A 17,534-nucleotide genomic window follows, 5' to 3' on the forward strand; every position below is an offset into this window, starting at 1 on the left:
TTCTTGAAAGAACAATTGCATTGTCACAAAGTACTGTTCAATGTTGAAATGTTTTTAAGTTTGCACAACCATGAAAATGAGGACAAAAGGAAAGACAAAACGCTGTGTTGTGCATTTACTGCAAAAAATATTACTTTCATTTCCTTTTGACCTATTGAGACATATTCAGAATATTTATATCTTAGGTCAAATGACTTCCTGTAATCTCATGATCACTCAAAGTGAAAGAAACATCTATCATGGGATATGATGACACAGATGCCTTTAAGGAATAAGTAATGAAAACAAACCTCAGATCATTGCGGGAAGCCCAGCAAGACTGTAGCTGTACTGAAGCCTGAGATCCTGGAAAGATGTTCCGCTTCTCTGAAGAAGACCTCTCTTGCCCTGTGTGCTGTGACATCTTCAGGGAGCCCGTGGTCCTGCCTTGTAGCCACAGCTTCTGTAAAGAGTGCGTGAAGACATACTGGGGCGTACAGGACTCTCGCATTTGTCCAGTCTGCAGGGTACAGGCTCCTGAGAGCGAGCCCCTTGTCAACCTGATCCTGAAGAACCTTTGCCAGTCAGCTATAGAGGAGAGAGACCTGATGGAGTCCACAGAGCCTGAGTTAATAGGACTCTGTAGCCAGCACAATCGAGAGATCTCTCTGGTCTGTCTTGAGGATTGCAAGCTTGTCTGCCACGTGTGTCACACCTACGGGGAACACAGGGGTCATGAGTGCTGTTCGATCCAAGAAGTGGAGCTGGAACTCAAGGTGGGTTACACGGGGCTACACCATAGAAACAAAATGTGTCAGAGGAACATTATTGAATCAATATGACTGATATGTTTTTTCAATACAATAGCGCTCTCCAAAGCTGCAATAGCTCTTCCTGTCTGACAATTATCTGTTTGTTCTTTCAATTTATTGGGCTAATAACTGCCAACATTATTGCACTCAAAGGTCCTAAGGGATAGTTTCTCTTTTACTTGTTGATATTATTTCAGTTTCAGTGTATGTTTTCAGGATATTTGGGGTATTTACAGATGTTTGCAATTACTTGCTGGCTTTACAACAGCAAGTATAGTGCCCTCCATAATGTTTTGGACAAAGACGCATAATTAATTTATTTGCAGCAGATACAAAAATAATAATTTCTCCTAAATATCTTATTTCAGTCTGTTTTTTTTTAATCATTATTATTCCTGGTTTATTATAATTCAATGCAAATTAATCCCTTGGCATCAGCCCATCTTCAAGTGAACAAGCAGATTATCATTTTAATTCCAGGAGAAACTAAAGGGGGCACTAGATAATCTGCACAAGAAGTTAATGAAGTTCCAGGAAGCCAAACACTCCTGCGATACAACAATATTGCATATACAGGTACTGTAATAATAATAATAATAATAATAATAATAATAATAATAACAATAACAATAACAATAGACCCGATCTCGAGTACTATTCCTTCAAATTAAACTAATAAATTTATGATAAAACACCAAAGTTTCAGTAATAATATACTATATTGAAAATTCAAGATTTCCAGAACAGCTGTGATTTCTACATTCTGGTTATCTGAATGAATCCTGGTTCCAATGATATCTGGTTCCTTCTCATTCCACTTGTTTCAGAGCCAGGCCAAGTCCGTGATATTGCATATTAAGAAGGAGTTCAGGTCCATTCGTGACTTCCTATATGAGGAGGAGGAAGGCAGGATTTCTGCTGTGAGGAAGGAAGAGCAGATGAAAAAGGGCATTATGGAACAGAAGGCTGAGGAAATCTCCAGAGAAATAGAATCTCTCGTCTGCAAAATCCGAGAAACTGAGGCAGAGATGGAAAGTGACAAACTATCATTTCTGGAGGTAAAGACGACACACATTTCACTCAAGCATCTTTTCCTCTAAAAAAATATATATATTTTCATATTTTCCCATTTGCTAATGTTGATGCCTTGTCAAAATACGTTCTACATTTTGTTAAATGTGTAACTTAAATTTGCCTTCAGGGCCTCTCGTTTCCAGCAACACACCTTATCTTTATGAGAAATCATTTTGATCAAGGTGCTTCCTCATTCATTTTAGATGAGTAATACAGTATATACAACAAATTAACTCCCTACCTGATTGAAAACTGTCTCTCTGCCTTAACTCCTCTAATATTATTCTGGTATTTAAGACCCGTAAGGTAACATTGTTAATTTGATTTTCAACAGAACTATGAAGCCACAATGAAAAGGTATGTGAGCTCTGAATGTCTTTGACAGGGTTTCAAACTTTTTTCATTTGTTTCTGAAGCCTGTTTTGTAATGTCAGTATTTCCATTTTAACAGCAGCTGTCTTTGTTGCAGGGCTGAGTACAGTCTGCCAGATTCAGAGCTGCTTCCAGGGGCTCTGATAGATGTGGCTGGACACCTGGGCAACCTGAAATTCAGAGTTTGGGAAAAAATGCAGAGCCTTGTAGATTTCAGTATGTCCCGGGGCATGTGTGCGGGTGTTGGGTGGGGTGGCAGTATATCAAATATATCAAATCAATGTCAGAATAAATACTAATTTATTACTTTATCATTTAATGACAAGTGAAAATGACAGACAAAAGTGTATTTAACACTGCCTACAGACTGGGTAGGATCACCCTTGCTCCCTCCCATTTCAGCTCCTGTGATATTGGACCCCAACACAGCCAACAGCTGGCTGGCCCTGTCTGAGGACCTGACCTGTATGTGGGTCAGAGATGAGCAGCAGCTGCTACCAGACAACCCAGAGAGGAATGAATCTTACCAGTGCGTCCTGGGCTCCGCAGGCTTCAGCGCAGGGACGCACTCCTGGGACGTCATGGTCGGGGACAGCACACTCTGGGCCCTGGGAGTCACATACAACACAGCCACTAGGAAGGGAAAGCCTGACCTGAGTCCTGAGGGGGGCCTCTGGACAATAGCCCTGTATGATGGGGTGTACACAGCGCAGACCACACCCTCCACACCCCTCGCTATCGAGGGGCAACCCAAGGAGATCAGGGTGCATCTGAACTGGGAAGAGGGGGAGGTGACTTTCACTGACCTAACGGACAACGCCCATCTGTACACTTTCAAACACACCTTCACTGAAAGGGTATTCCCATACTTTGCTCACGGCTGTATATCGGGCCCTCTGTATTTACAACCTTCCGAGGTGTCTGTCGTTGTGGAAAGCCATGAGCAGTGTGAAGATGCAATATAGGTTATTCACTTTTTATCATGTGATGTGGTTATTTAGTAGACAATGGGCCAGTTTCACAGCACTGACTGCAGACTAAGCCTTGTCCTAAATTTAATTCCTAGAAATTTGAGTCCTAGATTAAGCTTAATCATACAAAATCATACAATAGGCTGCCTTCATAGGTCCCACTACAAATAAGCTTTGCTACTGCTATGCCTGTAAAGCACATAAATATTACACAGAATGGGGACAGTCATATGGTCAGACATGTTGCCCTCTCTAGTAATGCATTCCTAAGGACATAAGCATTGATTTGTTAAAATGAACACATATTGCCTTAAAACAAGACTTTTACTTCAAAAATAGAAACATGTCTTATTTTTCCATTACGTAAAAATATGTTACTACACTGTAGATGGGAGATTGGGATATATGTTGTCATATGTTTATTTTTTGTATGTTTATTGTTATTATATATATTTAGCCTTTTCTATCTTATATTGTCTCAATAAAGTGTAACCTGGGGTTATGGGTTTCATGTGGGTATCATGTTAGCTTTATTGTATTTCTAAAAATTGACAGCAATGGTCCAGATTTTCATGGTCTCTATTTTCAAACTTGAGGAATATCTTAGAAGTTGTGGGCTACCATCCAATCAATCAAGCAGTCAAGCAATCAATAAATAAATCAGTAATTGTATTAATTTGAGCAAAACATATTATGTGAAACTTAAAAATAATTGGCACATTGCAAAACCTTTCCAACTGAGAGACAGAGTGAAAGCTTTTAAGACAAAAAAAGTCGCTTTTAAGACAAAGCAAACTTTTAAGACATTGAGCAAGCATGTTACAGCTGGGGAAAAGCTTTGGGAAGCATGGTACTAAAAGAAGCTTTGATGAGGAAGACGTGTTTACATCACAATTGAAGAACAGATATAGCTTCTGACTGCTCTCCTTAATTTCAGGGCTTTATTACTGAGCTATATTTTAATTGAAGCTGAGGAGTGAAAACGATTCCATGCTATGTTCTTCCCTTTTGCTTTTACAATGTAAAATCATTCTGTCCGACAGTTTTTTTAGAGCTGTCATAATTAATCAAAACATGCAGGCCACCACCTAATTTCTGCAAAGGCAGTGTATGGCAAAAAGTGCGGCACAATAGAGAGGCCAATACTCAAGCTATTTCTCCTTGTGTTTTCTTCTCTCTCTGTTATCCTATCGGATTTCTAGCTGTCTGCAAAAAGCAATAAATAAATAAATCAATAGAAAAGCAGGTGGACTGTGCCCTCTCCTAGGAAGAAAAAAGGTTTGAAATTACTTTCAATTATTCAGATTTGATACCGTCTCCTACTTACACCATAATAGGTCTACAAGTGGTGGCTAGATCTTAAAGAGTTAAATGAGCCTTACAATGGCTCCACCCCCATAAGCAGCTGTGGCAAGAAACAGGAAGAGAAAGTCAAATTCGTGGACAGTGTTGAGGGTGCTGTGGGGATTACGTTTATGTGACGTGTTTTTATTTTATTTTTCCTTTAATCAACCAGGAAATCGGAATCGACGTTCTGTAGTGACAGAAGAAGATAAAAAACCGGAGGTTACATAGAGTCGATAATAAACCAACAGGGCGAAAAAGTAGCCTTTCCAATAACGTAATTAGCTGTCCAACTCAGATAAGATTAAATCCACCCTCGCTGCCTACAGAAAGGTAGCCTTTGTTCGAATATCGTTTGGTCACCAAGACAGTAGGCTACCTGGACTTTTTTAACCAGATACCGAACATACTAGAAGCTGTAGCTGGTGACAGAAGGAATGGCAGCTAGACTCTCTTTTTCGGAAGAGGACCTGTCCTGCCCCGTGTGCTGCGATATATTCAGGGATCCGGTGGTCCTGCAGTGCAGCCATAGCTTCTGTAAAGCCTGTCTGCAGCAGTACTGGACCCAGAAGTTTTCCGGTCGAGACTGTCCGCTCTGCAGATGCGAATCTACCACAGACGAGCCTGTCGTCAGCCTGACCCTGAAGAATCTGTGCGACTCGTATGTCAAAGACAGCAGTGTGCGGGGGGCAGCGGAAGAGGAAGTGACCGGAGAGTTGTGCAAACTGCATGGGGAGAAACTCAAACTGTTCTGCTTGGAGGACTGCCAGCCTATTTGCGTCATCTGCCACACCTCCAAAAAGCACAAACATCACGAGTGTTGTCCCATAGGCGAGGCAATGCTGGACTTCAAGGTGAGAAGAAGCAGGAGGCCTATTGTGGTTGACAGTATGCTGTTGTTTGACAATGGCTTTGTTTTTGATTATCGGTTTTTGGTTATTATGTTAGAACATGTAGGGCCTTGTTTGCTTTTGTAATTAAATGGGGGGTTTTTTCTCCTGCATTATCAATTTAAAAGGGGGGATATGGTCGTGGTTTAGATCAGGGGTGCCCAATCATGTGCCATGCAGGTTTTCATTACAACCTGCCACTATACCAGCTGATTTCAGTCATTAATACACTTTCAACCAGAGAGGAGGGAACTAAAAGTGGTCTAGACAATCATAGTTTGTTATGAAACTTGAGAGGAATGCAGGCCTCACTGGTCATCTGAACACTGTCAATCTCCAGTTTAAAAGGGCAAACTCACAGAAACCTGATCGAAGCCAGACATCAAAAACCAATGCTAATGCACTTTGTACTTATGCAATACGTATGCTGTTACCCAGAACCCTAGTGATTGTCAGGTCATGTGATTTTCAGTTTCTACGTCGAGACTGTTTTAAAAAAATAATAAAAGTAGGCTAATGTATTTATTTGGCTCTATGTTAATGCATTTTACATGCTATCCACACAGAGGTCAGAGCGGATGTTAATATTGATGCGTTTGTGCTCATTTTGTGATTGCTTATAGCTCTCCTCTAATATATTCTTATCAACCATGCAAGTTTATCTGCAGCTTCCTTACATGATGTTATGCCAATTAGCCATTCCGCCATGTCAATCATGGTATAGTAAGCATAAAGGTGAAGTTCTACTTTCCTGGTCCTGATTCTGCAGTCCTCATATAAGTGCAAATCTGTCCACCTGTCAGGGACCATGGCATGTGGAACATTCCCAGTCCAAAGGTAATAATCCCTCTGTGTAATTTTTGTGGAATCTACAGCAGACAAGTAAAAACTGGGGCAACCTATTCAAAAGGCTTTGCTCTCCATTTCACACAAAAACAAATCGCATCAATTTTGTCTCCTGTTCCACCCATGTTGGAGTTCATGAAACGTCCTATCTTTAGCTGCATCTTTAGCTGCATGGTCTCGCCCTCAACTCTGCCATCCCTTCCCAGGCCAAATTGAGGGCCGCGCTGAAGACCCTGCAGGGGAAGTGGGAGGCCTTTGACCGGGCCAAACAGGACTGCGAGAAGACCGCGGCTCACATAAAGGTAGCGGCAACCGCCAGCGATGCACAGTCAGAACCCGCCGTGTCGCCACGCCATCCCAGGTAAAGGCTCTTATTTCAGCTGCAGGCTCAGCAGACGGAGGAGCGGATGAAGACCGAGTTCGAGAAGCTTCACCAGTTCCTCCGAGTCGAGGAGGAGGCAAGGGTGGCTGCGCTGAAAGAGGAGGAGGAAGAGAAGAGCCAGGTGATGAAGGCAAAGATCGACGCAGTGGAGAGAACCATGGCGTCCCTCTCTGACACTATCAGAGCCATAGAGGAAGAGATTCTGGTGGAGGATGTATCACTCCTGCATGTGAGCACGTAATCACATAATTTTTACAGTCTGTCCTTAATGCCTTTTATGTTATGGGAGCATTTTATGTTTTCATGTTGCATTTTATATGTGATCCCCCTGACATTTCTTTCATTTCATTGTTAGCAATAATTACCAGAGTGCATTTTAATAGACGTACGCACAAGATCATATTTTTTCCTTGAGCTGATGATTTATACAATATTTGTTACATTCATGAAGCATATAAATGATCAACAATGTCCTGTGCCAAACTGAGAATTGAAGACGGTAAATTATTTTACTTTTTCAGAAATACAAGACCACAATGAAAAGGTATGTGGACTTCTTTATGCCTTTTGTAATACGTTCTCTTTTACCTGAGTGTAGAACTTGAGCCCCTAAACTCCTGGGTGTTATTGCAGAGCCCAGCCCACATTTCAGGATCCAGAGCTGGGGTCAGGGGTCCTGATTAATGTAGCCTCATACCTGGGGTCTCTGACGTACAAAGTGTGGGAGAAGATGCAGGAATCGGTCCAATTTAGTGAGTATGGATGGGTGTGCATTAAAGAGGGCGAGTTCAGTTCAATTTATTTCAGTTGATTATTTTATTGGCCCTACAAGGGAAACTTGTCTTGTGGCAATACTAATAAAAAATAAACATCATGTGATACATACACTACAGTAAGTAAATGACAGAATAAAATAAAGGACTCTATATAATATATGAAGACACTATTCACAAATTCAACACAGAATATATAATAGTACATGACGTTCATAGCTATCTATGTAATCCATGCTGTATAGTGCAAAATCATAAAGGCACTAGGTATTAATGAAGGGGGGTGCGTGAAATTATAATCATCCCAGGAGAAAATGCTAGACAGGCATCACACAGGTGTCCTTCCCAGTTGTCTCATACAGCTTTCCCATACAGGGTTATATTCAGGGGCAATAATACAGGTCTTTCTCTCTGTCTCTCCAGCTCCTGTGACTCTGGACCCCAACACTGCCGCCCCATGGCTCATTATCTCAGAAGATCTGACGACCGTTGCGGACAGCGAGGAGAGACAGCAGCTCCCCGACAACCCAGAGCGCTTCACCCTGGATACGGCCGTGCTGGGAGCCAAGGGGTTTAGCTCAGGGTCTTACACGTGGGACGTGGACGTCGGAGACAACGCAGCATGGGTTGTAGGAGTGGTTAAAGAGTCTGCCCAAAGGAAAGAGAAAGTTCCCTCTGTCCTGAAGAACGGATACCTGTCCATATACTACTATCACAAGATGTACTTTGCTGGGACTTCTCCCCTGACACGCCTTAACCTTAGGAAGAAGCCCCAGATCGTTCGAGTGATAGTGGACTGTGATCGAGGCAGAGTGACCTTTTCTGATCACTCTAACCACACCCAGATCTACACCTTCAAACAAGCTTTCACTGAGATGGTGTTTCCGTACTTCTGGGTTGGCTCAAAAGAGTGCCCTCTGAGAATATTGCCAATGGATGCGTCCGTCATCCTGGAGCATTCCTGTTGAACACAAAGAAGTAGTGGCCTTAATTCACATTTTTGCTCTAATCTCAGTGTGTCCTGGTGACCTTTGGTAACAAATCAGTGCATCCTTTTTAAAACTTAATGGAGTCCATAAGTGACTCATGCCATATACATCCTGCTTGTCCTTTAACTTTTATTAAGGGAGTCTTCTGCTGAATACAAGGCATGTGGTCTTGTATTTAATTCAGGATTCATGATTAATTTCAATAAAATTTTGTGTGATTAAATAATTTTATTTATTTATATTCATGTATATATATGTGTGTGTGTGTGTGTGTGTGTGTGTACACTCACAAATCACTTTATTAGGAACATTTTTACTTTATTACACCTACTTATTCATGCGATTATCTAATCAGCCAATAGTGTGGCAGCAGTGCAATGCATACAGCCATGTAGATACGGGTCAGGAGCTTCAGTTAATGTTCACCCATCATAATGAGGAAAAAATATGATCTAAGTGACTTTGACCTTGGAATGATTGTTGTTGGCAGACAAGGTGGTTTGAGTATCTCAGAAACTGCTGATCTCCTGGGATTCTCACGCACACTAGTCTCTACAGTTTGCAAAGAATGGTGCAAAAAAACAAAAACATTTCCAGTGAGCAGCAGTTCTGCAGACAGAAACGCCCTGTTAATGAGAGACGTCAGAGGAGAAGGGCCAGACTGGTCAAAGCTGACAGTAAGGTGACAGTAACGCAAATAACCACACATTACAGCAGCGGTATGCAGAAGAACATGTCTGAACACACAACGCATCATAACTCTTTAAGTGGATAGGCTACAGCAATAGAAGTAATAAACTAAAAAATAAGTAATAAATACCCAATAAAGTGCTCGGTGAGTATTTGCATAATAGTCAAATTTATATTGCATGTTTTTTTAATTTATCAAATGGGTAATTCAGGGGAATTCCATATTGCATTTGTGCTGAAATATTTCCACACATCCTCCTAATCTGAATGCTGATATGTACATGGGTACAGTATGGATAGACACACCTTATTTACAAAAACAAATGCAGTTCCTCCAACTAAAACTAGCAACTAAAAATGGAAGCAGATCATTTTATTTTATTACAATCACTTATCCAGAGCTGACCTACTGAAATGGAAAACATCAGTGTTAGTCTCAGGAATACAAAAGGGCAATATTACCAAGGCAGCACAGAATGCCGTAATCAATTACTATAATGTAAACATACCAGTGTTGATCAGATCAATAGTGTATAGCTGAAAGGGACACACATACAAACAGTATACAGTAACTATGCAAGATATAAATAAAAAATAAGAAAACCTGCCTGTTAGTAATAATCATTAATCCACATTCTGCAGGATTTATGATCGATATATTTAAAGCTGAGCATGTTGAGTGACAATGAGCTCAGAAAGAAAGGTGTGTCTCCTCTCAGTAGGAGATCTATAAATGCAAGGATGCTCACGTTCAGACTGCAACAGACAGAACAAAGCAAGATTCAAAGTGTTCACTCAGAGAAGCAAGCATGGTGAGTATATACATTCTCCATTTCATGCAGCCTAAATGCAACATCATGTACACATTTCATAAACTCAACTAACTGAAAACATATTATAATTACTATCATTACTGAATAAGAAAATGTGCCAAATACATTGTTGCTGTTGCTATACAAACTACTACTATGAATACTACTACTACTACTACTACTAATACTAATACTCATAATAATAATAATAATAATAATAATAATAATAATAATAATAATAATAATAATAATAACATATTAATGTAGCTCCCTTCAAAAATGTCTTCCAAATCATAAAATTGCACAATCATAAAATTATGCAATTGTAAAAATGTACCAAAAAAGTATTAATATTTGAGAGTGTAATGTTAGTGTATGTCTGAAGCTGTTATGTCTTCCAGGTTGGAGTCAGGGTGTGGACAGCCAATCTTCTAGTTCTCTCTCTCTCACTCTTTACCAATAGAGCAGAGAGTGCTTTATCTCCTGGTGCCCTCTCTGCCATTATTAGTGATATGTATGGCAGGTGAGGATCTTTTATGCATTAAACATCTACTGTATGTATTCTGGCTAAGATTTCATAAAACAACAAAGTAATAAAAGTGGTTTTGTGTGATTAAGTAAACAGGTGAAAACATAACACATGACATAAAACCACTTGTATTACTTTGTTGTAATAACACACTTCATTTTAGAATCTTTGTTTCACAATTAAAACCTGTGTAATTCCTCTACAGGTTTGATCAAAATAAATTAAAGGAACGTCTGGCAGAAAGTGAATTTAAGTGAGTGAATTTACATGAATTCCCTTTGGTATGGTATATCATTAATGGTAAATACCTACAGTCGATCACAGGCTTATGCAGAACTTGTCTGCCCTTTAACTCTTATAACCAGTTGTAATATACTTTTTATTTTATTTTATCCAAAGCAATTTACAGTTTATTAGAAATTGGTAACAAGAGTTTTGATAAATTTGACAAACTTATTGAAAGGTAATCATTATCTCACATGCCTCTCTGTAAATAATAATTCAGTTTGTCTTGTTTTTTGGTAGAGGTGAACAGTACAGTATTGCCCTCCAGCTCTCAAAACAAGACTGCAACCATGGGAAAATGGACAGTTCCATCCCTGCGGACTTCAAGACACTCAGAGAGGCTATATCAAATGGGGCAGTGTTCCAGGAAGGGCAGTTAGTGGCAGCAATCCCCAAGAAACAGAAAAGCTGGTCGGGTATAGAGTATACAGGCCATGCTGAATATAGAATTCTCCGCAAATTACAAACCATTCCACAGTCTGAATGTATTATCGTCTATACTCACTTTAGTCCTTGTACATCAAAGTGTATTAACAGTGGTAATAGAAATAATATATTAAACTTGCTCAGGAACTTAAATCAAGACACTGGCTACAAGGCACTAGTTTTCAGTAAGGTGTTTCATTGGGACCTCCAAGAGAATACTTACAACCTGCTGAAGCAAATCGAAGATATCCAAATTTACTGCTGCACAAAAATGTGTGAAGGTGTTACGTGCGCAGAGTTTGACAGAAATGGAGGGCTAAACCAACATTGCCTATCTGTGTAACTAGCCACTCGATTTTCCTTCACATGCTACCCGAACAACTTTTCGCACTATGTATCCAGTCGGTTGGACAGTGCGGGCGTACTTCAAACGTCATATTGATTGCGCATCCTGCTCTGTAAATGTTTTCAATATAAATATTTTGAACTTTAAAAAATTGAGACGGTGTTTTGTAAGTCATTTACAGTGATTGCTGGATTACAGTAAAATTGTTACTCACAAGTGCCTGGTGTAAATGTTTTTTAATGCTTGTTTTAATGTTTTAAAGACCTACTATCGCTCGGGAGGAACACAATAACACCAGTTATTAGACTTGAAACCACGCCTACTGGCAAACAATTGCACTATCATGAAATACACATATTTTCTCAAAAACGAAAGTAAGTATGTTTGACGGCTTTGGAAAGAGGTTGATGGTAAGATGAAATCCGCTCCAAAAAATATACATATTAACCGAAACAGTAGGCTACGGTACTCGTGAAATTAATGTTATTTCCGGCATCTCTTCTGGAGATTAGCTAAATGTTTTTGATGTTCTACATAGTTGGCGTTTTTTTTTACTCTAGTAAATCTTCTTGTTGTTCGGTTGCAGGCTAAAGGGAAGGGAACTGGAAGCTCCTACAGTACTTTACGACACTGTGGACAGTTTGTTGTCATTACGGTCGTTCAGTAGTATGCTTAATTAATATAAGATACGATTTCAGAGCCATCATTCTCCCTCAGTTATTGTTTTGGACGTAATTATCTTCTGTATGGTGTGTGCATGTGTTGGCACGCGATTCATTTTGTTGTTTTTCTTGTCTGGGGAATTCAAGGGGAATTCTGCTTTTAATGTCCCACTTGTAATAACAGATGCCATTTCCATTAAGCTCACTGCTTGCCTGAAAAATAGGTAACTTATACTTTGAATAAAGACAAACTTACTGATCTTCCCACATTTATGGAAGATATTGCGTAAATAGATGGCAGCTATACCTACAATTTGGTAATAAAGGAAAATGGTAAAAATTCTCAATTTTAATGCTAGGAAATGTCAGTATTTTTCTCTGTAAGTAGTGTTGGGGGTAAAGTATGGAAACGATGGAAGATATTTACCTAAGCAAATATGTATTAGTATAATTTAGGAATGATTAACTATGTTCTTAAGAGTAAGCACATTTAAAGAAGTAGACTAGATCTTACCCAGGTACAGTTTTGTCAACAGCCGTTTTGATGTCATATGATTAATGAATATATTAATTACTCTGTTTTACACACTTAATCCACAAATGGAAGTTCATTTCTGTATACCCATTTTAACTTTTTTCTCTTTCTTCCCAAAGGACTAGTAAAATGGCGGAACTCCTACCCAGTGAAGTACCACTAAAGAAGAGGAAGATTGAGGCTCAGTCCCCAGACCAGAAGAGCTCCTGCAGGCTGGTGCCAGTCAGCCTGTTGAGCTTCCCTGGACTACAGCTACAGATCCCCCCAAACACCGACACCAGCCTGCCCATATGGGAGAGTGTCAACAGTACTCAGGGACGGGTGCTGTGGAATGTGACTCCGTACAGCATCACCATCCAGATTACCCCTCTCACCACCCAGGAAGCCCAGAGCAATGACCCTGTAACTCCACCATACTGCAAGCCTAAGATTCTCCCACGACAGACTCTCTTCGGTCAAGGCCACAACACTGATCTTCCCTCCGTGAATCTCAAGCCAGCAGCCAAAACCTTTTACACCAAGTCCTCAAAATACATCCACATCTGCAATGACTTCCTTACTGGCTCCTGTCAATACAAACTCAGTTGCAAGCAGCACCACACACCTTACCCTTTCCACTGGCAGCTGAGGTGCAAGGACACTCAGCAATGGGTCAACATTTCTCTCTCCGCTCAGGTCAGACTGGAGAAATTGTACTGTGATCCAGGCCAAGAAACCATCAAACTGCAGGACAAGTGGGTACAAAGTGGGTCAGGGGATCTTTGTATTAGGTCAAATTTTTTGACAATGATAATGTTATATTTTTGACCAGACTGAAATGTTAAATGTTAAATATTAAAGGTATGCTACAATAACCATAAAGAGAATATAGTGTAGTTGCATGTTGTTCGTCCTTCTGCACATAACCAGTTCTTCTGTCTAATCTACCCTTCAGGACAGAAGTGTTCAAACTTCACGTGGACACCAAAAAAGTGCACTCGGTGAAATATAATAAAGCCAGACGACTCTCCAGCAACATTGATCCAGAAATCAGCCCTTACTTCCACACAGAGTGGAGCTTCTATTGGTGGAATGGTGGCAACTGGGTAAAGTATGAAAAAGTAAGTCATTGACGAGCCATTTTACTACTGCCTTACTGGGCTGTCTTTAAGGTTTTCTCTTGCTTCCCAGCAGAAGGAAACATAATGACTGGACAGGTCCTAGTCTGTAAGCCTCCCACTATTTAATATTGTATGTACATTGGGTCTATTTGTGTAATAATCCCATAGCTCTTTAGCTTGGTACCTTTTGATTTATGGGCTCGGTTAAGGAGCATGACTCTGGCTTACCAAGAAACACTCCACAGCACCCTAAAAACTGTGGAAAATATACTTTTGGGCTGTGGATCTGGATAGTGAATAAGGGGTGAAAGAGCAGGTCTTGTCTGACTTTGTCATCTCCTGTAGGACGTGTCCAAGCAGCTTCAGGGTGCATTGGAGGTAGGTGAGACAAGCTATGGGTTCTACATTGGGGCGCAGCTGTACGAAGTGGACTTCAGTAGTCAGACCCAGATGAACCTCACCACCAAGTTCCAACGCAAAATACGATGGAGACCCACTTTCCGCTCACCCTTCTCTATCACATCAAAATTGAAGTAAGAGATATTGCTATAATCGGTGTCACTGGTCTTTTTACCTTGGGGGAAAAAATTCCACCCATTCGGGGGCAGTAAACAATGGGAACCAAAAGTCTAAGGACACTACCAACAATAATTGATTATTTTCATTATTTATCAAGGGCTAACAAGGGATACTCTGATTTTTATTTTATTTTAATAAGTCAAGAAAGTGTAGGTATTTATTATGTAAAAGCACTCACAGTAATGACATTATTCGTTTAATAAATAGTTTTGGTTGTTAATAGCCCAGATATTTGCATATTGAGCTTTAGGAACACACAATTGTTCATATTTTAATGAAATAAATGGTGTGCCAATGAATAGAGAAAGGCTTACCCTATGGTGGACAAATATATTCATATAAGTGTTTTGGAAATGTGTCAAAAGTCTGGTTATAACTGTCCTAAATAATGCGGATCCCTATCCAAACCTGCCGTATGCTGGGTGACTCATGCGCCAATTGCACATTGCCCTATGGAGTTAGATTAACTGGATTAAATTTCTTAATGGCTTTTCGTCAAGCACTGTCACATTTCCCATTCAAATTCTATTCTATTGTCCCTGTGAACTACAACATTGTGGACTACTTGATCAGAATGCATTTATTTGTAAATCTGTCTCCTTGGGAGAGGGATAGCAATAAAATACTATTTGCTGACTGGGATTTTATATGTGCTGTGTTCCAAATGTAATTTGGTGTGAATTGAAATGCTGTGGGTGTATGTAACTGCCCCTTCCTCATCTTGTTCTTTTCTGTGTGATCTTTAACTGCTCTTCAGGACAGTCGTCCTGGCTGGGGCCTCCCAGAATGTTGGACAGATTCTTACGAGCCTCAGTGTGGACCCTCTGCAGGAGTTCAGCAGCTGGTACCCTCCTGTGTGGACTCTGAGCCCAGACCAGATCTTCAGTCTGGTGGAGGTGCCACCCACTGCCAAAGCCTACCAAAGTATCCAGTGCCTGTTCCACAGCACCATCTCTGAGACCAAAGCAGAGATTGTCAGCATTCAACAGGTTCAGAACTTCTTTCATTGGGACAAGTATAGAAGGTAAGAGTGTATGATGAGTGAGAATTTAGGCATTCACGATTAAGTGTTTTAATGTTCAGATACTGTCACCCCATGTTTGGGCTTATCTCTGTTGAATATTTGTACAGAAATCGAAACATGCTTGGTTTCTCCATGTTCCAGACAGAAGGAGCACATGCAGAGCCGCAGCACAGCCCAGAGCGGGTCTCTGGAGCGACACCTGTTCCACGGGACCACTGAGGACTCCGCCAAGGAGATCTTTCTGAACAACTTCGACCCACGAGTGTCAGGGAAGAACGGGGTGGTATATGGCCAGGGTAGCTACTTCGCCCGAGATGCCAGTTACTCAGACAAATATGCACGTGCCTCAGGTGAAGAGAACTGCCAGCACATGTTCCTTGCCAAGGTGCTGGTGGGTAATGTGACTGTTGGGAAGACTAAGTTCCATCGCCCACCCCGTCTCAGCCCCGGGACATCAGGATTTGAGCTGTATGATACCTGTGTTGACCGGAAGGAAAATCCTTCCATCTTTGTGGTATTTGACAGCTGCCAGTGTTATCCCTATTACCTGATCAGGTACAAAGCAGTGTCTGATATTGTAAACATCTGTGAATAAAATGCAAAGATGAATCCTGAAGTGGCACACCTTTCAGCTGTTATGTTTGGCTTGGTGGTCACACTGTCTGAAGTAAAGATTATGTTGTCAGTGGTGGGTTCACTGCATTAGTAAAATAACTATCACTATATACTGTGATCCTCCTGGTCCACCTCTGATTTTCAGACTAATCAGTGCTGGGGTAGCCAGCAGAGGGCAGAAAACTAATGAAGAGAATGTTCTCTGCAGTTTGACAGTGACAGTGAAAAGGGCAAAGATGTTTACAATCATGATGACCGTATATTGAGTGAAATTGCAGGTTAACATGAGGTGATATACCAGAATAGTTGGTAGTTCCCAATGATACTGCAGATATGCATGTATATTCAAGCATAACTTAAAGATCACGCTACACAAGATGTTACTATTGTGAAGGTGTTATGTTCCTGTGTTCTGTCTGTTAGTTTATCATTGTTTATTATCATTATTCTTGTAATATATTATTTTTCATAATTCATGTCTGGTTCTGTTTATATTAATTAGTCTTTGCACTCGTCTTCCCCTGTGATGTCGGAATGTTTACTAGCCCAGTCACTCCCCTGTCTGCGTGCCCCACTATTCGGGTGTTTACAGTAGTTCCGGGGTTCAACCTTCCTTCCAGTCTTGCATTCCTTACTTCCTGCTTTCTCTCCATTTCATGTTTGTACATAGCACTAGTATTCGCACCTGTCTCTCCGTATCTCTGCATCTCCTGATTCTCTGCAAATTTTCAACTCCCTAGTCCGGAGCCATTTGTATTACATGTGTGTCTTTGTGAATCCAGCCCGCGTTTTAATTTCCCCCTCGTTATTGTCCTATTACCCTTTCATGTGTCTCGTCTTGTCCTGTTTCTTGAGTCCCAAGCCCTTATTCCTTCCCCCGGTTCTAGCCTCCTTGTTCCTGAGTCCTTGCCCTTATTTCCGGTTTTGACCCCTGGACTCTTTGCTTGTTTTGGATTTCTGTACCACTGCTTTGTTGGACTGACCCCCTGGTTTTTGACTCCGCTCTGTCTGCCCCTGCTTTTGAAATTAAACCTGCCATTTTTCCTGCACCCCTGTCGGCTTTTGGTTCTTCTGTTCCCCCCCGGTGTAACAGAAGGACCTTCAATAAAACTTATAAATATCATATTTTCTGACTGTCTTTCCTTTTATGGAGTTAAGTGCCACATTATTATAGCATTATTATGTTATTATGGGGCGGCCTGTAGCGTAGTGGTTAAGGTACATGGTCGGTGGTTCGATCCCCGGTGTAGGCACAATAAGATTCGCACAGCCGTTGGGCCCGTTGAATGCCGAAGTAGGACCTAAATTAGGCTTAAACTGGACGAAGGTGAATAAATAGCCGTGGGAGCAATTACTGACCTTGAGCCTGCATCAGATGACGTAGAATGTAGTGTATATTGTGACATTTTTTATACAGTTTTATTTACAGCTGCATCTCAAAAACATTATATATCGTGGAAAGGTTCATTTTTTCCGTAATTTCATTCAAAAAGTAAAAC

The 17,534-nt window shown here is 40.7% G+C and overlaps 3 protein-coding genes across 5 annotated transcripts; all 3 read left to right on the forward strand.

Annotated features, from left to right (window-relative positions):
- The first annotated feature begins 230 nt into the window (after positions 1–230).
- LOC133134760 (E3 ubiquitin-protein ligase TRIM35-like) lies at positions 231–3,880 on the forward strand. The gene is made up of 6 exons (XM_061251126.1): positions 231–755; positions 1,272–1,367; positions 1,619–1,849; positions 2,200–2,222; positions 2,335–2,453; positions 2,640–3,880. The coding sequence occupies exons 1-6, from the start codon at positions 354–356 to the stop codon at positions 3,200–3,202; spliced, it is 1,434 nt and encodes a 477-aa protein (XP_061107110.1). The 5' UTR covers positions 231–353; the 3' UTR covers positions 3,203–3,880.
- Positions 3,881–4,608: 728 nt separating this feature from the next.
- LOC133134761 (E3 ubiquitin-protein ligase TRIM35-like) lies at positions 4,609–8,658 on the forward strand. Of its 2 annotated transcripts, none has more exons than XM_061251128.1 (6): positions 4,609–5,406; positions 6,495–6,590; positions 6,675–6,899; positions 7,192–7,214; positions 7,304–7,422; positions 7,867–8,658. In XM_061251128.1, the coding sequence occupies exons 1-6, from the start codon at positions 4,990–4,992 to the stop codon at positions 8,409–8,411; spliced, it is 1,425 nt and encodes a 474-aa protein (XP_061107112.1). In that variant the 5' UTR covers positions 4,609–4,989; the 3' UTR covers positions 8,412–8,658. The 2 variants fall into 2 exon arrangements, with proteins under 2 accessions (XP_061107112.1, XP_061107111.1); XM_061251127.1 differs by having other exon boundaries at positions 4,610–5,406; positions 6,669–6,899.
- Positions 8,659–11,753: 3,095 nt separating this feature from the next.
- On the forward strand, positions 11,754–17,158 carry LOC133135544 (protein mono-ADP-ribosyltransferase TIPARP-like). Of its 2 annotated transcripts, none has more exons than XM_061252621.1 (6): positions 11,754–11,894; positions 12,837–13,451; positions 13,652–13,817; positions 14,163–14,350; positions 15,154–15,420; positions 15,562–17,158. In XM_061252621.1, exons 2-6 carry the CDS (start codon positions 12,847–12,849, stop codon positions 16,013–16,015), a joined length of 1,680 nt encoding a protein of 559 aa, XP_061108605.1. In that variant the 5' UTR covers positions 11,754–11,894; positions 12,837–12,846; the 3' UTR covers positions 16,016–17,158. The 2 variants fall into 2 exon arrangements, with proteins under 2 accessions (XP_061108605.1, XP_061108604.1); XM_061252620.1 differs by lacking the exon at positions 11,754–11,894 and adding an exon at positions 11,899–11,930.
- The last annotated feature ends 376 nt before the right edge of the window (positions 17,159–17,534 follow it).

The sequence above is a fragment of the Conger conger genome, chromosome 8 (assembly GCF_963514075.1).
Source record: "Conger conger chromosome 8, fConCon1.1, whole genome shotgun sequence".
In the NCBI taxonomy this organism is placed as follows: Eukaryota; Metazoa; Chordata; class Actinopteri; order Anguilliformes; family Congridae; genus Conger; species Conger conger.

Excerpts from the sequence above, each read along its gene's own strand:
- LOC133134760 (XM_061251126.1), top strand. The coding sequence starts at position 354 with ATGTTCCGCTTCTCTGAAGAAGACCTCTCTTGCCCTGTGTGCTGTGAC. Across the intron at positions 1,368-1,618 it reads CAACAATATTGCATATACAG|AGCCAGGCCAAGTCCGTGAT; the intron begins GTACTGTAATAA and ends CACTTGTTTCAG. Across the intron at positions 1,850-2,199 it reads ACAAACTATCATTTCTGGAG|AACTATGAAGCCACAATGAA; the intron begins GTAAAGACGACA and ends GATTTTCAACAG.
- LOC133134761 (XM_061251127.1), top strand. The coding sequence starts at position 4,990 with ATGGCAGCTAGACTCTCTTTTTCGGAAGAGGACCTGTCCTGCCCCGTG. Across the intron at positions 6,591-6,668 it reads AGACCGCGGCTCACATAAAG|CTGCAGGCTCAGCAGACGGA; the intron begins GTAGCGGCAACC and ends CTCTTATTTCAG. Across the intron at positions 7,423-7,866 it reads GCAGGAATCGGTCCAATTTA|CTCCTGTGACTCTGGACCCC; the intron begins GTGAGTATGGAT and ends CTGTCTCTCCAG.
- LOC133135544 (XM_061252621.1), top strand. The coding sequence starts at position 12,847 with ATGGCGGAACTCCTACCCAGTGAAGTACCACTAAAGAAGAGGAAGATT. Across the intron at positions 13,452-13,651 it reads ACCATCAAACTGCAGGACAA|GACAGAAGTGTTCAAACTTC; the intron begins GTGGGTACAAAG and ends TCTACCCTTCAG. Across the intron at positions 14,351-15,153 it reads TCTATCACATCAAAATTGAA|GACAGTCGTCCTGGCTGGGG; the intron begins GTAAGAGATATT and ends ACTGCTCTTCAG.